Source organism: Belonocnema kinseyi, chromosome 6 (genome assembly GCF_010883055.1).
Source record: "Belonocnema kinseyi isolate 2016_QV_RU_SX_M_011 chromosome 6, B_treatae_v1, whole genome shotgun sequence".
NCBI classification, from domain to species: domain Eukaryota; kingdom Metazoa; phylum Arthropoda; class Insecta; order Hymenoptera; family Cynipidae; genus Belonocnema; species Belonocnema kinseyi.
Window position 1 is genome coordinate 40,071,439 of NC_046662.1, and position 19,481 is coordinate 40,090,919.

A 19,481-nucleotide genomic window follows, 5' to 3' on the forward strand; every position below is an offset into this window, starting at 1 on the left:
ATTAAATTACCGTTATCAACCCAACCTAGGTGAAAACCGGGTTACACCCTGGATATCGGCACGTGACTTGGCTGCCTCTCCTGTGAAACACGGATTTAAGGGAAAAATAGACGCTGACCTAACTGTCTAACACTAATCAGTAAATTGTAACGTTTTACCAAATTTATTGAACGGTCAGAAAAATTCCACTTGTCTTTAAACATGATTTACCAAAAGAGATGTACCCCTAATCCAAAAAAGGTACTGTTATCTAAACTCCTAAAGTTAATTCCGCTTAGCTTCCTCCCCCCCCCCCACCCTGTTTCCTAACATAGTTTTTAGCGTGACACCTCCCCCTCGAATCGGTATCATAGGTTATGGACGGCCCCTAGCTTCGTAACCAAATTGATTAGCAATTGGATCCGCGCCTAGTTCACTATCACTTCCTGGTTCGTCTTCGATCTCATAAAATACACCGTCAATAATAAGCTTAAAAAATGTCGACTTAATCTTGGATATAGACACGGACTCAAATGCTTATTTTTATTTTTAATCAGTTTTTAATACAACAAAGTGCACGGAGTTTTACCAACATTGAGGTCTTCCAGAGTTCTGGAAGGTTCAGGAGGATTGATAAATCTGCAAAATATACACACACCGGCGTCTATAAAATAAGGCTAACAAAAGTAAAGATGCAATAATATGACATGCTAAATCAAATAAACTGCTAAAAACTGCGTTGCATTTGTCTGCGATGTGAAACAACGCTTTTTTTACTTAGCGGTGCAGCATCTTCTCCTTGAAAATGAAAGTGTTCCTCGTAATGTCAATGAATTCAGAAAATTCAGACCAGCGACAAGGATGGCGCTTAGTAAAATCGTTATCTCGAACTAATCGTGTGTAGACAAGTTATTCTTGCTATTTCCCACTTATCTTATCATTGATGAGACGATCTAGTTTTCCTTGCTGTGATCTTCTCATTTGCTAGATTCGGTGTATTTTTGGTGCCATTTGGATCTTTTAAAGGCTCTTTGGGAGATTCATTTATTTCTATCTCATCACCTATAATTTGCTGCCACGGTTCTGGATTTACGTATGCAGGTTTCGCTTTCTGATGTGCTGAGAAGAATTGAAGAATTTTTGCAATAAAAAAAAACATATATATAAACAGTAAACTTCCACCTATGTCCTCAGCTGTAGAACGTATACGCTTTGGAATGTTAGCCTCTGGAGGGACCCCCACCTCTACCGCGAATCGTCAGGAAATTTGTTTCAAGCAAAGTCCATGGAAATATTTCTGAAGTGTAGATTTATTTTCTCAGTCATTTTCTCAATCTTTTGTCGATCAGAGATCTTTCAGTGTCACGAAATAAAATATCCAAAATTAGAGCTTAGTGTTTCAGATAGGGTTCTTTCATCTCAAATTTCGGACACACAGAAAAAACTGAAGTTTAATTTTGTTGAATGTAATATTTCCCGTTGTTAAAGTTTACATGCTATTTGGCGAAAGTTTATCCTACGATGGAATAAAATCTGTCGTCTACTACGGCGTCCTTAATAGGAATGGGAAAACGGCAATGTATGAGTAAATTCGAGCTATAAATCGGCACACCAGATTTAAAACGTGACAGAAAAAAATAAAAGTTAAAATTTGTTGCAGGTAAGACTTGCAACGGTTAAAAAATAAAAATATTTCGGCAAAACTTTCACCGAGGTTAGGATAATAATTCTGATTTCCTTTACTGCGGGACGCGGAAGTGAGTAAATTTCGGTAAAACCTGTAGAATCAGTAACAGAAGCCACGAAAAAAATTTGTTCTTACTGATATATTTCCTCCGAAATATATTAGACTATTGTAAAGGAATTAAAACTTACTTAATACCATTTAGCAAAAAGAGCAAAAAGCAACCGACAGGTGGGAATCCCCGGTTCTATCCAATTTAATTAAGTTAAACGACGGTAGATAGCGCTGGCATCGCAATCCTCGCTGCATCTCGAATAAAAATGGAGCGATTATAAGGCGAAAGATTATCCAGGCAAGATTAAAAATCGAAATTATCTTAGATTCATTTAAAGTTTATCCGGCAAGAATCACCCAGAATCGATGTAAACTTTATCTCTCGTTTTTTCTGTGCAGTTGATTGTATTGCGGGACACTGAAAGGTCGTCAATCGACAAAAGAATGAACCATGACAGAAAATACATTCTACACTTGAAGAATTTGACTATCATGACATTCAAGCGTTACTTTTACGTTTCGAATATTTTCTCAAAAAAATTATCTGCATTCCCATGACGTTATATTAAAATACTTGGCTCAAATTTCCCGCTTTTCGGTCCTCTTTTTTTAATTGGCCATCCGCTCTTGCGGGCGTGACCATATAGCTCGCACAGGGATAGTGATGGGAGGCGAAGTAACTGCGTACGGGGAAATAAGTGCGTATAAGGGCAGGGGAGCAAGGCTCGCGGGGACACTGGCGAGCGGGGACATAAGTGGAAGTTCACTGTATTAGAAAATTAATAGACAATGGTGTAGTCGACACCTGCGAGGCCTGGCGCCACCAGGGTACTTTTTCGGAAGGCCTGGTGACGCCCGGCCACTTTCTTGACACACGAAAAATGTTCCCGGTTATGGGCCATCCTTAAACTGCGTCATCAAATTTGAGTTTTTTTACCTCCGCCCCCTCACCAGAAAATAACGTGGCTCTTGGCTAAAGACGGATTTTATATTTATACATTCTTTTAAATAAAATGATTTCTGATAACATATTGAATTTAATACGAAAAAATTTAAATTTCAAAGAATACAAACCGAAATGTAATGCATTTTCAACAAAAAAACATTTTCTACCTAAAGAGATGAATTTTCATAAAATAAAATTAATTTTCAACAAAACAGTTGCATTGACAACCAAATAGACGAATTCTCCAGTAAAAAGAATGAGTTTTGCCAAAAATACTTGAAGATTTAACCAAAAATTATGACTTGTACAAAATAGTTACATTTTCCAAAAAAAATAATTAAATTTTAACAAAATACACAAAAAAGCCAATTTTTTGATAAGGCAAACGAAAAATCATAGTTTTTAAAGTAAACAGTCGAATGGTGTAGAAACAGTGGATTTTTAAATTGGCAAACATAAAATTTTAACAAAAAGGACATGCACAACATGTACAACCAAGAAGATTAATATTCTACCAAAAATGTGAGTTTTAAACGATATATATAAATGTCCGGCAAAAATTTCATTTTAAAACCAAAAAGACGAATTATCCACAAAAAAGATCAATTATCAACCCAAAAATATGATCTTTTAACTAAAAAGATTAATTTTCTACCAAATTGTTGAATTTTCAAGCCAAAAAGATCAATTTTTTGAAAAACAGTAAACTTTTTAACATAAAAGTTCATTTAAAAGCAAATAGTGGAATTTTCAATTATAAATATAAATCATTAATAAAAAAAAGATTTGTTTACAAAGTAGTGCGAGCTTATGTCAAATAATAGTCTTACAACAACAAAATACTAAATGAAACATGTCACAGTTAATATTTCAACGAAACAAGATACATTTTTAACCAAGAAGACTAAATGCTTGCCAAGAAAGACAAAATTTTTAAAAGATACATGAAATTTCCACCTTGAAGTTTAAATTTCAACTAAAAAGATCAATTTTTCACCAAATAGTAGAATTTTTAACTGAAAAATGTACTCTTTTAACCAAACATGGAGTAGTTTGATTGTCAATTGAAAAAATTTATTTTTAATCAAACATAAAACGAATTTTTAACCAAATGAGCTGAATTCCGAACCAAAAATAGTATCGCCAGGCCACTTTTACTTTTAGGACTACGCCACTGTTAATAGATCTATGGTGTTAATTTCAACTAACGTAATAAACCTTGGGTAGCAGGCTTAGGTTTGTCTTTGGATTTTTCTCGCCACTTTTCATAAGCCTTCACACTATCTTCTAATCTCTTTCTTTTTTCCTCTTCCTCTTGCTCTTTTTTTATTTGCTGCTTTTTCTGATGAGCTGTTTTTTAAACAGTAAAATAAAAGAAGAAAAAAGATTGAAAAATGGGAAATAAGTAGAGGTGAAAATTAAAACATTCATAGATTTCACAGTCTAAAATGTTTTAAAAGCAGGGAAAATAGGGTGAATTTTTACGGAAACAGGGTATTAAATTCTCTTGAAAAAATTAATTTAGGTACCACATACATTTTCAACGATAAAAGATGAATTTTCAACCAAATAATTAAACTTTCAAGCAAAAAAGACTTTTCAACCAAATATTTCAATGTTCACCTACAACGATGAATGGAGAGAGGAAAATGGCCGCGGTTGAGTGTGAACGCGCTTTGTCGGGAAGTAGCTTCCAACGAGTATAATCACCGGTCGGGTGCCACGGAATCCTTAGTATAGTGGTGGTAAGTGTGGATAAGGGAGGGAAGAAGGCTTAGTGATAATAGGTTTGTGTCGGGCAAAGGTAATCTCTTCTATAAGGCCATTCCTAAATCTCAGTGGAAAAGAGGTTATAATCAGGCATGGTTGAAGAAGCTGAGAAGCGGGCGAAGGAGAAGGCGATATTGGAGACATCTAGCGGCAACAGTGTCGATAGAGAAGGGAACGCTAATAAGCCATCGAGAACAGCCGAAAAAAGGCAGGGGTAGACCACGCAAGGGCCCAGTGCCGAGCGATGTTACCAAATGTACGATTCGGGGCAAAACAGCTACGACAAACACACTTGACAAATGCTGGGGAACTGGCCCGTTAGTTGCTAAGCAACCAGCAACAGCAGACTCGGACTCAGGCTTCGAGCACTCAGGTGCCGAGAAGCGGCATCATGACAAGGATTCAGACATTTTCAAAGCGAGATGGAGGCTCTCAAGATCGCCAGTAGAATGTAGGGGTAAGGAAATTATGGTAGAGGAGACGAAGAAAGGGCTGAGTGGGAACAAAAGTGCAGTGAACCAAACCGAAGAGCCGGAAAGAAGCGAAATGGGGAGTGATGTGTCAGAAGGCGGCAAAAGGCAGGATCGGGGGATGTTGAAAAATGTACCATCCAAGAAAAAAAATCACAACAAACACGCTGGACAAACGCGAGGAACAGATGCGTCGGCTGCTAGAAAGCCAGCAACATCTGACCTGGATTCTAGCATCGAACACGTAATCGCCGAGGAGCTTTTATTTGACAGCGACGCAGACATCAGAGCGAGATGGAGGCTCTCGATATCGCCAGTAAAAAGTGGGGAGAGGGCAATTAATGCAGAGGAGACGAAGAAAGGGCTGAGCGAGCATAAAAGTGCAGGGAATTAAACGGAAGGGCGGAAAAGTGGCGAAATGGCGAGAGATGTTCTGGATGGCGGCGGCAATTATGGTGAAGTGTTCTAAGGTGTTTCTTCAAGGGAACGGTCAAAGGTCAATGGAACTGGTGGCGAGACGTAAGCGACCGATTTAGGCCCGGATTTGCTAAGAGAATGGGAGAAAAAAGGAGACGAAAAATGGGATACCAGAATGGCAGATTTTGAAAGCATGATAAGAAGAGAACTAAAAAATACAGAATGTAGGGGAATTGCATGCCAAGCGTGCGATAGAAACCTAAAAGAGAATGAGAAAAACCAAGAAATCGGAAACTTAAGAAGAGAGAACGAGGAATTGAGACTGGAGAACAGTAGGCTAAAGGAATGTGTGGCGAATTTGCAGGTAAGCCTAGGTAATAATCTATTAGACCTTGACAAAAAAAAAGATAAGTGTGATGAGTGGAAAGGCATAGCATTAAATAATCTAAGAAAGGAAGTACAACCTAGTGGGATAAATAGAAGCGAAGTAAATAGTCATGGCCAAGGTGGGCTGGATCGGATGACAACTGCCTCGGGAGGCTTTTCGTCGACTAAGGGGATGAACCTAGCACATGTCACGGATGCGACAGGAGGGTTGGCCGACTGGTAAGCGGAACTGAAAGAGAGACGCGAGAGGAAAAAGACCATTCTATTGAAAGGGCTAACGCTGCTGCCGCAAGAGAAAAAAGAGGAATTAGAGGAGTGGGTGTGGAGTACCTTACAGCTAAAGATTAGGGTAAAAAAAATGGAAAGATTAAATTCAGAAATAGGGTGGCTCCTTAGACTAGAAGAGTGGGATCACAAGCTACAACTAATGAGGAGAAGGGCGAAGCTAACCGAGGCAGGGTTGGGTGTCCAGATCCTGGATGATCTCATGCCCATACAAGAGATAGTTCAAAATTGGCTAGAAAGAGAAGTGGAGGCTTGGAGGGCAAGACACAAAATAGCAAAAGTAGGCTATCAGAGAATGTGGATCGATGGCACGTGTCTAGTTTGAGAAGAACTTGAAGGAGAATTAAGCTTAAAAAAATACGTACAGAGGCGGGAAGCAATCTCATTTCGGGACGGAAGGCGAGGAAGAACAGACAGCTGGTGAACTGTGCGTAGTGCAATGGAATGTTCAGGGCATGGCGAACATGTGGAAGAAACGCAGCCTATGGAAAGGCGCTGAAGTTGTCGTATTTCAAGAAACGTTCTTAGAAGAAATGGGAATGGCAAAGTCAATGGATAGTTTAGACAAAGATTTCACTACGGACAGCTAATGGGCATAAGGAGGGATCTAAAGGCGACTTGGAATGTGCAAGAGTGGGAGTACGGGCTCATACTGGAAATAACTAGAAATAATAGGGTGGATAACTACGTCATTATCACAGGATATAATAATAAACCATCAAAACTAAAATACTTTCTAGAGAAGCTAGGAGACAGACTGGAAAAATTAGAGGGATCTACTACGAAAACGATTGTGGCTGGCGACCTTAATGCAAAAATAGGAGCAGAAAAGGGAGTGGCGGATTGCGGCTTAGACAACGATTTAGAGATACAGGAAAGGAAATCCGAAGATAAAGAGTTGAGAAGTGAGGGCAAACTCCTATTACGATGGTGTGAGGAGAGGGCAATGATTGTTATGAATGGCAGAGGAGTAGGGGGTGAAGATGGAAGAATAACCAGTTTAGGCAACGGTGGCGGGCTTGGTGGAGTGTTGGACCTGGTCGTCGTGAAAATGAAGGGGAAACAAGGCAGAACAATTTAGGGAAGAGTGAATGCGATTGTGGTATGAACGGAGTGGATTAAATGAGGACCCGGAACAGAGATGGGATTATTTAACCGAGGCACTCAACATAGCCGCCGAAGTAACGGGCATGTTAGAAAAAGAAGGCATCGGCCACATCCGGGAAGAAAGCTGGGATACAGATGAATATAGGATTATGAGAAAAAAATTGTTTAAACTGATACACAAATTGAGGAAACAGAGAGACTGGAACAACAAGCGGGAGTACCTGAAATGTAAAAAGAAATTAGTACAATTGAGGCTGAACCTAATCAAGAAATGGCTAGATGAAAAGCAAGAACAGGTGGCTAGAAGTTCTAATATTGTGGCGTTGCGGAAAGCAATGAATTGGTTCAGAAGAAAGAAGAAAGCGGCGTGCTATAATATAGGGGAAAAAGAGTGGCTAGCACACTTTTAAAAACTCTTAGAAGGAATGGAAGAAGAAATACAACCCACAATATCCGAAGATGACCCCAGCCAAGCATTGGATCTGGACCGCCTAATGGAATCGGTCGTTCACGAAGGAGCGGAAGAAGTAGGGCAGAAAGAGCTCGTATGGATAATTCAAGACTTGAGGCAAAAGGAAAAATTAATTGTAGGATGGCGTGCATCTACAATCTTCCCAGTACACAAGAAAGGCGACGAAGGAGCAACAAACAACTACAAAGGGATTTCTCTGCTGGACACAAGCTATAAAAGCCATAAAAGCTATAAAAAAGCTATAAAAGCCATCTGTGATGGCTAAAAGATTAAGCCACTAGGCTAGAAAAAGAGAATAAATTAACAGAAGCGCAGGGAGGCTTCAGACCTGGCAGGGGGGCTTTGGATCAGTTGCATTTTTAACCAAAAATATTAAATTTGTACAAAGATATAAATTTCTAAACTAAAAAGACGACACTTTCTGTAAAAAAAAATTCCTGGACAAAACAGTTGAATTTCCGATCAGAAAAGATGAATTCTTAACGAACAATATAATAGTAGTTGATACTTTGACAACAAAAAGAAAAGACTTTTTTTCATATGAAAAGCAGTTAAAATCAGACAAAAAAGGAAAATTTTCATGAAAATAGTGTAATGCTGAAAAAACAGCTTATTTTTTAATCAAAAAGTTAAAATGTTAACGAAAAAGATTACATTTCTACCAAGAGATGTATTTTCAAAACCAAAAGACGAATTTTTAACAAAAGAATTTTCAAAATTTTTTCAACCAAGAAAAATTTTCTACTCCTGAGAAAAATGTAAAGCACAATTTTGAATTTACAACGAAAGAGTTGAATTTTCAATCAAAAAATACTCTTCATCCAACTTCAGTTAATAAACAAAAATTGCATAAAAAATATTGAATTTTTAAGCCAAAATTATGAATTTTCTACCAATATAATTCAATTTTCAACCCAAAAGAGACGAATTTTTTAAGAAATCAAAAAGCTTTCAACTAAAAACGAAATGCTTTCAAGCAAAAATGGAATTATTGCATTTTCAGTTAAGCAAGATTAAGAAAAAAAAAACGAATTTTCAAAAAACATGTTTATCTTTCTACCCAAGCAGTAAATTTTTTAAAAAATTATGAATTTTTAACCGAAAGGAATTTTCCACCAATTAGTTTATTTTTTAACGACAAAGGTATATTATTAATATTAAGAATTTTTAACAAAAAACTCAATTTCCAACAGAAACGTGGTGTGTTAAAGCTAAAATATATATATTTTTACAAAAAAGTTGAAGTTTGAACCCAAAAATATAAATTTTCTCCCAACATAATTGATTGTTTTGACCAAGATTGACAAGTTTTTAACAAAATTAAAGAATTTTGAAATAAAAATGAACGATTTTCCAGCAAAAATTCAATTGTTACATTATCAGTTTAAAAAAAATTGGTTTTCAACAAAACCAAAGAAGAATTCTCATCAAAATAGTTCCTCTTTCATCGAAAAAGATGAATTTGCCACCAAAAATGCGATTACCACAAAAATAATTTCTTGACAAAGTGCTTCCACTTTTAACTATGTATTTAATTTTCAACTATAAAAGATTAATTGTTGACGAAAACTGCAACAGTTGATATTTCGAAAATGAAAGATTTTAATTGTTAACCAGAAAAAAGTGAAAATCAACCAAAAAAGATGAATTTTGAACCTAAGAGTTGAACGCTCAACCCAAACAGATTTACTATCAACCAAACAGTTGCATTTTTACTAAAGAAAAAAGATTACATTTCTATTATTAGAGAGGAATGTCTAAACCAAAATGATGAATTATAAACAAAAGTGTTGAATTGTCTACGAAAAAAGATTTTTCAGCCCTGAAAAAAATGTAAACCATATTATTGAATTTTCAACGATGAAGTTGATTTTCCAATAAAAAAGATCAATTTTTAACAACATAGTTATATTTTCAAACAAAGAATAAAATTTTTACCCAAAAAGATTAATCCTACGCGAAAAATATAATAGTAGACTTTTCAAATAAAAAGAATTCACTTTCAACCGAAGAAAGTTGAATTTTTTAATAATTTTTTTCGCATTTAACCGAAAAAGAGAAAAAGGGGAAGTTTCTTGAAAGCAAGGGGAAAAGGAGGAATTCTTTAAAATCGGGGAAAATTGTTTATAAGAAACTAAGTAAGTAACTCAGTACTAACTTCTGAAACAATTTCATTAAAAAAAAAAATAAAAAACACGTAAGCCTTCGTGGGACGTCCGGTAGAAGTGATAACTTCATATGATATAAATTGAAGTGGTTTTTCTTTTAACTCTTTCAACATAAAAAAAGTCGAAATATCATTCGAATTAATTAGAAGATTTGGGACTGGGTTCGAAATGAATAAGTAATGCTATTGAAAACAGTTTGTACGTGCACGAACCACGATCTTCAAGAAGAGCGCATTCCGCTATACACTGCTGTATATATGAGCACATGACGCTATACACTGCTAATACTGTGAGAGTTTAGTTTGAGTGTGAGAGCGAAGGATGAAGAGAAAGAGAGCGAGCGAGAGAGGGGAGAGAGGAAGAGAACGAGAGAAGTGGAAAAAGCGAAGGACAGATAGAGAGGGAGAGTGTTTGAAAGAGTCATTCAGTACCATAAGAAGTTATCACTTTAAAACAAAGTTACCCTTATGCTCTTCCTCTTTTTTTCGTGCCCATTGACGCAGGTAAATGGTTTTTGCAACAGCTGCTTTGTCTTCAACTTCTTTGAGTCTTTTTTGAAGTTCCAATTCCCTCTCAACAGCCTCTTTTTTAGTTGCTTCCTCTTTCTTTTTTCTCTCAGCCCATCTAAGGAAGCTCTTTCTTTCTCGACGTTCTCTTTCCTCGTTTTCTCGTTGATTTCTTTCCTCTTCTTCCTTCTTTTTTTTCTCCAATTTTCGCTTTACTTCTTTTATTTTGAGAGCTTCTCGTTCCTTTTCACGCACCCATTCTGCGTGAGCAATTTGTCGGGCAATTGGAACTCCACTGAGAGTCTGTCTCTCTGATAAATTGATAGTCGAAAGTGAAGTCGTGGAACCTTGCAAAATCCTATGTTCGTTTAATGAACATCTAATTATGGAGGATTCATTGTATGAATTAAACTTCGATTTAATTTAATGAATAATATAAAATAGGAAACAGAAAAACCTCTACTAAGAATTCTAAGTTTACAATCAGGGTTGCTACAAAATCCCAATTTGGAAATCTCCTGACTTTCCCTAACAGCTATACATTTTTCTTATAGTTACAAAAACAATTGTTTTACGTAGGTGATTAATAATTACGTGAGATTGCAAGAATTTTCACCAAAAATATATTCATTTTCAATCAAGAACAGTTGAACTCAACCAAAACAGATTAATTTTGAATACAAAAAAGAGGAATTTTCCAAAAAAAGTTGAATTTATCAACCAAGAGAGATTTTTCAGTCCACAAAGAAAAAGAAAAGAATTTTTTACTAAAAAGTTGAATTATTACCCCAGAAATATAAATTTTTTAGCAAAATAATTCAATTTTTAAACCAAAATAGACGAGTTTTTAATCATATAAATTCTTCTACTAGAATGAAAGATTTTTAAACACAAATAGAATAATAACATTCTCAGTTAAAAAAATTAATTTCCAAACCAAAAAAAAAATAATTTTAACAAAATAATTAATCTTTCAATGAAGGAAATAAATGTTCAACAACAACAAAAATAACTTTCAAACAACTAGTTAAATATTTAACAAACAGATGAATTGTCAACAAAAAATCTAATACTTAAATTTTTAGGAAGATAAGTTAGTTTTACAATAAAAAAATAACGTATTTCCAACAACATAATTCAATATTCAAACAAAAAAATGAATGTCCATGCAAAGAGATAAATTTTCAAAAAAGAAAATTAATTTCATTTAAAAAAAATATAAATTTGAAACAAAGTGAGTATTTAAATTTTTAAACAAAGAAAATAGTTTTCAACTTTATAATGAATCTTCAACCAAAAAAATTATTTTTAACCAAATAGTTGAATTTTCAACGTTAAATATGATTTTTCAACCTATTAGTTCAATATTGTACTAAAAATATGTATTATCAACAAAAAATCGGATTTTCTACTAAAAAGGTTGAATTTTTAACCCAAAAATATCAATTTTCTAGAGGAGGCAATCTTCGTCTTACGCATGGTAAACGCAGGGAGAATTCGCGGCGAAAGAATCGTCACTTATTACCAATAAAAAGTGATATGGGGTGGGGTGTCAGTTTTATACTAAAGAGAAGTAGCCTAAAGAGACAGACAAGTGTTATCCAAGGTTTCTGTTCATGGGAAATGTGTAAAAATTCACGTGAAAAAGTGAGCATTTTCTCTCTAGGTTAGGTTTAGTATTACAAATATGAGCGGGATAGATTTAGACAATTTGGAGGTTAATTGTGGCCAGGAAAATAAGAGGGCAGCATCGGTCGAGGAAACAGAGTCGGAGTATGAAATTCAGGTGGAAACGGTGAAAACAGCGGAGAAAAAGGCGAGAGAGAGGCCGAGAAAAAAATTAAAGGAGAAAAATAGCGTTAGTGTAAAATGCATAGAGTCTTTTGTTGGGAAAGAGGGAAACAAGGATAGAACGATTTGGCGAGGATTAGTAGAAGAAGCTTTTCGTAAAAACAGCAAGCTGACTCATTCGCAAATTCGGAAGAAATTGGAAGGGGTGCGGGATGATCTGGAAAACGAGAAGTCATCAGAGCCAAAAGATACAGGGGGTCAAATATAGTAGAAAATTGTGAATCTAGTCAAAAGGCACATAGAAACAGCGGGGGGTGGCAGAATCTTCCGAATATGAAATTCAAATTACCTACAAAATCTCTTAGAGTCGGAAATTCAAAAATCAATTGATATCTGGTGGGAAAAGAAGGGGAAACTGGAGATCTTTCATGCACTAAATAAATGCGAGGAACAGTCAAATGAGATTCAGAGGATGATAGTGGAGAAAGATGAAAAGGAGGGAGTTATATTTGCGGCAAAGGAAAGAGAGATGGAATGATTGCAAGAAATTGCAAACCTAAAACATCAATTAAGGATTAGTGAAGCAAGGGTGGCAGCATTGGAGAAAACAGCGTTACAATCAATAGAAAATGGGGTGTTGCAGAGGGGGGAAGATGAGACGAATACTGAGAGAGTCGCTGAACCAAGAGAAAAGGAAGATGCACTGCGTAGGGATTAACAGGAGACGGGAAGTGAAGAAGTCATCCAGAAGCAACAGGAGGAAAATTAGATACTGGAATACCCAAGTTGGCTTGGGGAAAATGAATTAAGGTACGAGCTCGAAGAAAGAAAAAATAGGAAAAATTAGATAGTAGTGAGGGGTTTCTGAGCAGTAGGAACAAGACTGAAGAACGAAATATAGGAAGTACTTCTGGACATGACGGGTGAACAAATTTTTATTGAAGAAATGGGAGTGATAGGTGCGGGTATACTGATTAAAATGCAGTCATGGATAGCCAAACGAAGATTAATGGAAAAGAAAAGCAGACTCCGGGGAACGAAAATAAGGATAGAAGATGATCTGACGCCGAAAGAAATTGAAGTCCAAAGTTGGATAGAAACGTGGTAAGAAGGGGTAAGGAGAAAGGAGAATTTGGCAATAGAAGTTACATGAGGTGGATAGTGGGAAATCGAGAATTTGTTTGACGAATTTTTGGGAGAACTATGATCTAGTAATACTTCAAGAGACCTGGGTGGAGGATAGCAATGTACAAGAAATTAAGAGCAAGATTAATAAAAACTTTCACTTGAGCGCAAAACCAGCAGAAAGTGTGAAAAAAGAGGCAGAGCCAGTGGAGGTCATCTAATCGGAGTGAAAAAAGATATAAGTGAGCGTGTGAGTATTGAAGAATGGGAGTTGGGTATCACTGTTGAAGATAAACATTTAAAATAACTACGGAAAGATTTATTGTTTGTTACCGTATATAAAATGTAGGAATGTCTAAACTAAAGAGCAAATTAATAAAAATTATAGAAGAGGCTCAAACTAGAGGGAACTAGATAGTTATACTAAGGGAGCTGAATGCTAGAGTGAGGTAAGAGTGTGGGGGTGTAGAATACAGCGCGGGGGATTATGTTATAGTCTCGGATAACGAAGAGGTTTGTCCAATTAAATAAATTCAGATCCAAACGAGAAAAAAGTCCTATCACCTACCCCTGGAATTTAAAATAGAAGATTGGCCAAAAGGTTTAGAAGTTCTGGTCGATGAAGGGGTGGTGGGAGGGAGATAAAAGTTAGTATGGAATAGCGAAAAAGGGGAGTTATTCATAGAAAAAATGAAAGAATTGTGGACAAATCGCCAAGTAAGAGATAATCAAGGGAAACAATGGGAAGATAAGTGGGATAAATTTAGGGATAGCATTTGGCTAGCTGCAAATGCAGCATGTTTAGTAGTCAAAGTTAAGAAAAAGTCGACTAGAGTTGGAGAACAGTGGTGCTATGAGGAGTGCAAGAACCAAAGAAAATGGTATGGCGCTCATTAAAAAATGTCCTAAAAGGAAAAGGAGAAGAGGAAAGGGATTTGTTAGCAAGAGAGAAAAAGAACCTTAGGGAGCTAAACAAGGGAAGAAAAGAGAAAGAAAGAAAACAAATTGGAAGAAGGTGTAAGAAAGCCAGAATATGGGAGATTTCTGGAGATCGCTAGGGAATTTTAGGGAAAAAGAAAAAGAAGAGGGGGGTGGGGATCAGCAAAAACAAATAGAAGAAGCACTTCGAACAATTACTGTCAACAGAAAAGACAGAAAAAAACGTAGGTAGGAGTGACACAGAAGGCAGGAAAGAGGAGAAGATTAGGAAAAAAGAAGTATTTATGGCAGGAAAACCAGGGGATGAAAAAGAGAACGAAGGAACGAGTTAACTAGAAAAGGAGATAACATTCGAAGCGATAGCTGGAAATATTTAAAAAATGAAAGGAGGAAAAGCCGCGGTAGAAGATGGAAATTCTATCGAATTCATGAAAGGATTTTTTTTTGATTTTGGTTAACCGAAAAAATAGGGAATGTATGGGAAAAAGCAGTGATAGCGCCAATTTAAAAAAGAGGAAATGAGGAAGACACGGCAAATTATCGAAGAGTTTCACTTCTAGACACGGAGTACAAAATATTGGCTTCTATTATGAATGAAAGATTAAGGGATTGGTTTGAGTCAATCGGGCTATATGAAGAGAGTCAAGAGCGTTTCAGTAAAAAAAATATCTACAAGGGACCATATATTTGTCCTTAAAGCGTTGATTAATAACTGTCTAAAGCGATAAAAAGGGAAATTATATACTGCACTCATCGATTTAAAGAAAGCATTTGATACGGTGGATAGGAAATTTCTCTTTCAAAAAATGCACAAAATCGGAATTGAATGAAGGATGCTGGAAATGATCAAGACAATATACAGGGTTACAGTCAACGAGGTCATGACGATAGAGGGAAACACAGAATGTTTTGAAACCAGAAGAATGATGAGTAGGCTGCCGAATATTTGCTTCAAAGAGGAGCTCGGAGAAATTAATGGAGGCCCTAAGGAAGGTCGGAGACGGAGTAACTTTGAAGTGGGCTTGGGAAGGAAAGGGGAAAAATTAAAAGAGATTGAGAATAATTTCGCTAAGAGCATGAGGATAAAAAAATGACAAGAGATCCAAATGGATTGGGTTATGGTAGACGAATCTTCTTACTGTCATTTGGGCAGGACGTGGAAAAACGACTGGTGAGAGGGGAGTATTGGCGTGATAAAAAAATAGGATACAAGGACAAGAACCAATGGGCTAGTCTGAGATGTGGCAATGTAGGTAAAGCGGGAAACAAGGGTTTCAAAGAAACAAGATGCAGGCTTTGTGGAGAGGAAGAGGAGAACATGGAACACATTAGGAGGTATAGGAAAGCTAATGAAAAAATTGAAAAGAAATGGATGGATGAAGTAGAAAATAGGGTAGGAGATAGGCATGGACCCAATTTAGTAGAAAAGTTATGTAACACTTTGTCGGGAAAACTGAATATCGGTCTCTGCAGATATATGAAACAATTTGAGAAATTTTCCAAAGAAGAATAAAGTGAGGAGGTAGTAGAAGATGAGATTATAAGCGACAATGGTATGAGTAAGCTAAGCATGTCATTTGTTAACTTTTTGTAACGAAGTAGATCAAAAGTACTAAAGTATAAGTATAAATAATTATTATTAAAAAGGTATACATTTAGTATTTGTAAAAGTCCAATGAGCAAAAAGGGATAATTTACATTTTCAGTTAAAGAAATTATTTTTCAACAAAAAAGAAACGAAATTTCCAGGGAAGGGTTCACTTTCAATCAAAGAAATTAATTTCCAACAAAAATGATGAATTTATAACCATAAAAATGAAATTCAATTATTAATTTAAAAAATTAATTTTAAGTTTTTAAAAACAAAACGAATTTTCAACAAAATAGTTCAATCTTCAACCAATAATATAAATTTTGATGCAAAAATATTAATTTTCAAGTAAAAATGGAAAAAAGCACATTTTGCAGTTAAAACAATTTACCACAAAAAGACGAATTTTCAATAAAATAGTTAGTTTTAAACTAAAGAGATGAATCTTAAAAAAAGAGTTCTCAACGAAAAGTTTAATGGTTGATACTTCCAGCGAAAGTATATTATTTTTCCATCAAGAACAGTTCTTTTTTTGCAAAAAGACAAATTTCCAACTAAAAACGAATTTTCAAGAAAATAGTCCAACTTTCAACCCAAGAAATTAATCAAACAAAAAGACACATTTTCAAAAAAAAGTTCAATTTTCAACCAAAGCAAAAGTTTTTCCCACAAAATAATGAATAATTAGATGCAACAATAAATTCTTAACAACGTAATGCCACTTTCTAAGGAGTTGAATTTTTAACGAAGAAAGATTTTTCATAACTGAAAAAATGTGAACCACATTGTCCAATTTTAAGCCAAAAAGGACAAATTTTGAACAACGTAGTTGAATTTGCAAAAAAAATAATTACATTTTCAAACAAAAAATTTAATTTTCAAACCAAAAAAATTAATATTAAGCTAAAAATATTAGTATATTTAAAAAAAAAGGAATTAACTTTTATCCAAGATAGTTAAATTTTCAAATAAGAAAGATTTTTCAGACAATAGAGAAAAAAATGTTCATCTGAAATGCTTACTTTTTAAGTCAAAAAGATGAATATTTTACAATACAGTTGAATTTTCGAACCTAAAATATGAATTTTCAACAAAAAAGATCATTTTCAACCAAACAGTTGCGTTTGTAACCAAAAACATAAATTTTCAACAAAACAGTTCAATTTCCAACCCAACTGTGTGTGAATTTTTACAAAATTATTAAATTTTTAACAAAACAATCAAATTTTTAACCACGAAATGAAATCAAAACCAAACAAAATAAAAAATAAAATAAAAGACTTATCAAGTTTACGTATTTTGTGGATGTCAACTAAACTTGAACTTCAGTTTATCGAAAATTCCGTAACTCTTTCAGGTTTTTCCAGAGATTCCCTGACTTTCTATACAAAAATTAAAATTCCCTGACTTTCAAGAATTCCCTTACTTCTAGCAACCCTGGCAATCGTCTGAAAATCTAACTAAAAATTTTTAAACATCAGTGACGTCTCCATTTTACAATCAATATTTGGACCTTTGCACATTCTTCCTCTCATCTCGCCGAGTCGACATCAAACAGAGATCTTCCGAGGATCTACTTTCGCCGGAAGCTTGAAAATCACCACTAATTTTACACCTTCTTTCCATTCTCGTAATCGACCTCGATTGCTGATTATAGATATTTAAGGAAGATGTTGTATCAGATGTCACAGAAGATAAGCAGCGATAAGTACCAGGCGCATGATCACCATCAACATCGACCGTACTCAAAGAGTCTTCACCATTAGACTTTCCAAAGAAAAATAAGTAAGAATTAAAAACTTAAAAATCTAAAGACCCTGAATTTACAAAGCCGATCAATTCTTACAATGGAAAGTAAAGATAACCTATCCACATGGGCAACTTCTCCAGACTTGGTTTCCATTTCCTTTTCCGAGTAGTGATCATCAAGATTAGAGTGGATTTTCCCACGTACAGTCGTTTTTTCCAAGTGATCTCCACAATTTTCATTAGCTTCGAAGGATTCCGCATAGATTGCTGGATTGATGAATCGAAAGCCTGGTCCCGATCTCGAACTCTTCGAGGCAAGATCATAATCATTTTCGTGGACGTTATTTGATGATTGCAAATTTAGATTAGACTGATTGACCCCACAAAATGATGAAGACTCTTTAAGAGAGCTTAATGGAAGCATTAGACCGTTTTTATGCGGAAAATTCCGGGTCGTTTCTAATTTTCTCCCAAACTCCCAGCTGTCAAAGTCACTGTCAGTGGCCATTCTAGAGAATTTATTCTTAACATTTTACCGTCTGACGTTATCATCATTGAATGTCGAAGACATTGTAGAAATCCTTTCTAAAGCATTTCGATCCATATAAGAAACAGTTTTTTCTGGTTTTTTCTCATTTACAGTCATTTAAAAACAATGAGGAATCCTTGAATTGCGTAACTATAAAGTCCTGTGAGAGCCGACGAAGGCAATTTTACTTCCGGTAAATTGAGGTTCAAATGAGCTCTACTTTACCCATCGGTGTTGGATTTTTCAAGCTGATAATTGGAAATAAATAATGTTGATTTAATTTCGAGGGTGGTTACTTGGATTTCCTGGTTGACAGCTTGGAGAATTTTCAAAATAATAAAAAAAGAATATCGGTTGACATGATCGTTTCGATATAACGTTTGAATATTTCAAATATTTTACAAACGGCGTATTTCAAATTTTTAATCTACTAGCATCATTAATATCAGCCCTCACAGTCCCTATAGGATAAAATATAGGAAACAAAGGGTACTTTTTGTCATGCTCATAGGGTATTTTTTTCGCGCTAAAAGGATAAAAAATTCAGGATAAATTCAGAAGATTACAGAGCAATTCAAATTATATTTAAAAGAATTCAAATGAATTGGAAAAATGTTTCAAAATCTACACAAAAATTCATTAATTTCCGTAAAACTGGAACGAATTTAGAGAAATTTAAGATGAAAGAGAAGAATTTGATGAAATTCATGAAAATTCAAGGTAAAAAAAATCAAATGAATTTAAAACAATTTGAAGATTTGAAAAAACTTCATTGAATTCATTAACTTTGAAATAAGCTTGCAAAAATGCAAGGAAATTCAAATAATTTGATGAAATGCCTAAGAATTCAGGATGAGTTTAATAAACTTCAGGATCAATTGAATAAAAACCTTTAAAAATTAACAAAAAATTCACTGAATTAAGAAGAATTGAGTGAATTTATAAGGATTTAAGTGAATTTAGAAATTTAAGATAATTCCAAATTTTGGTTTTTTGGTTTGTTTGTTCGTTCTGATCTCGTCGTTGGATTCTTGTTTTTTTTTTGTAACCGGAGTTTGCATAAATTTTATTATTGGACGTTAAATATTTTTATCTAATTTAAATTTCTTAAATTTTTATCAAGCTGACTTGGACTGGAGGTCATTTCTACAATATTATGTTTTTTAATCAGATAAGAGTTAAACCTGGGCCTGAATTGTTCAGAAAGGTTAAATTATGGTGTGATATCAATCAAAAGTTAAGAGGCAGTATTCTTCAAAAAAGGTTTTTGGCTGAATGTAGAAGAAATGATTCTTTACCTAAAAAATTATTTTTTCTGGATAACAAATTTCGAGATTTTTCTTTTCACAGTAATTATTGTAATAGAAAATTTGGACATACTTTAAACAATTTTAAATTCTCACTACTAAATTTATGTATCAAAGATGTTCCAAATCACGTAAATTTTTTGAAGTCAAAAATTTCTAAAATTAGAAGTGAATTAGAAATTTGTTTACAACAAGATGAAATTAA

At 34.8% G+C, this 19,481-nt stretch overlaps 1 protein-coding gene across 3 annotated transcripts; it reads right to left on the minus strand.

Moving 5' to 3' along the window:
• Positions 1-508: 508 nt before the first annotated feature.
• On the minus strand, positions 509-18,313 carry LOC117175256 (vicilin-like seed storage protein At2g18540). 3 transcript variants are annotated; one of them, XM_033364949.1, is made up of 5 exons: positions 17,538-18,313; positions 17,205-17,458; positions 10,203-10,624; positions 3,882-4,013; positions 509-1,098 (listed from the first exon to the last, which is right to left on the minus strand). In XM_033364949.1, exons 1-5 carry the CDS (start codon positions 17,946-17,948, stop codon positions 917-919), a joined length of 1,401 nt encoding a protein of 466 aa, XP_033220840.1. In that variant the 5' UTR covers positions 17,949-18,313; the 3' UTR covers positions 509-916. The 3 variants fall into 3 exon arrangements, with proteins under 3 accessions (XP_033220840.1, XP_033220841.1, XP_033220839.1); XM_033364950.1 differs by having other exon boundaries at positions 3,873-4,013; positions 10,203-10,603; positions 17,538-18,311; XM_033364948.1 differs by having other exon boundaries at positions 3,873-4,013; positions 17,538-18,310.
• Between the last annotated feature and the right edge of the window lie 1,168 nt (positions 18,314-19,481).

Bases quoted from the DNA above. Each gene is read 5' to 3' on its own strand.
- LOC117175256 (XM_033364948.1), bottom strand. From the start codon at position 17,948: ATGGCCACTGACAGTGACTTTGACAGCTGGGAGTTTGGGAGAAAATTA. The intron at 10,625-17,204 runs GTCCAAATATTG...CTCCATAATTAG, and splicing joins GAGAGGAAGAATGTGCAAAG to ATGTTCATTAAACGAACATA. The intron at 4,014-10,202 runs GTAACTTTGTTT...TTTAAAAAACAG, and splicing joins AAAAGAGGAAGAGCATAAGG to CTCATCAGAAAAAGCAGCAA.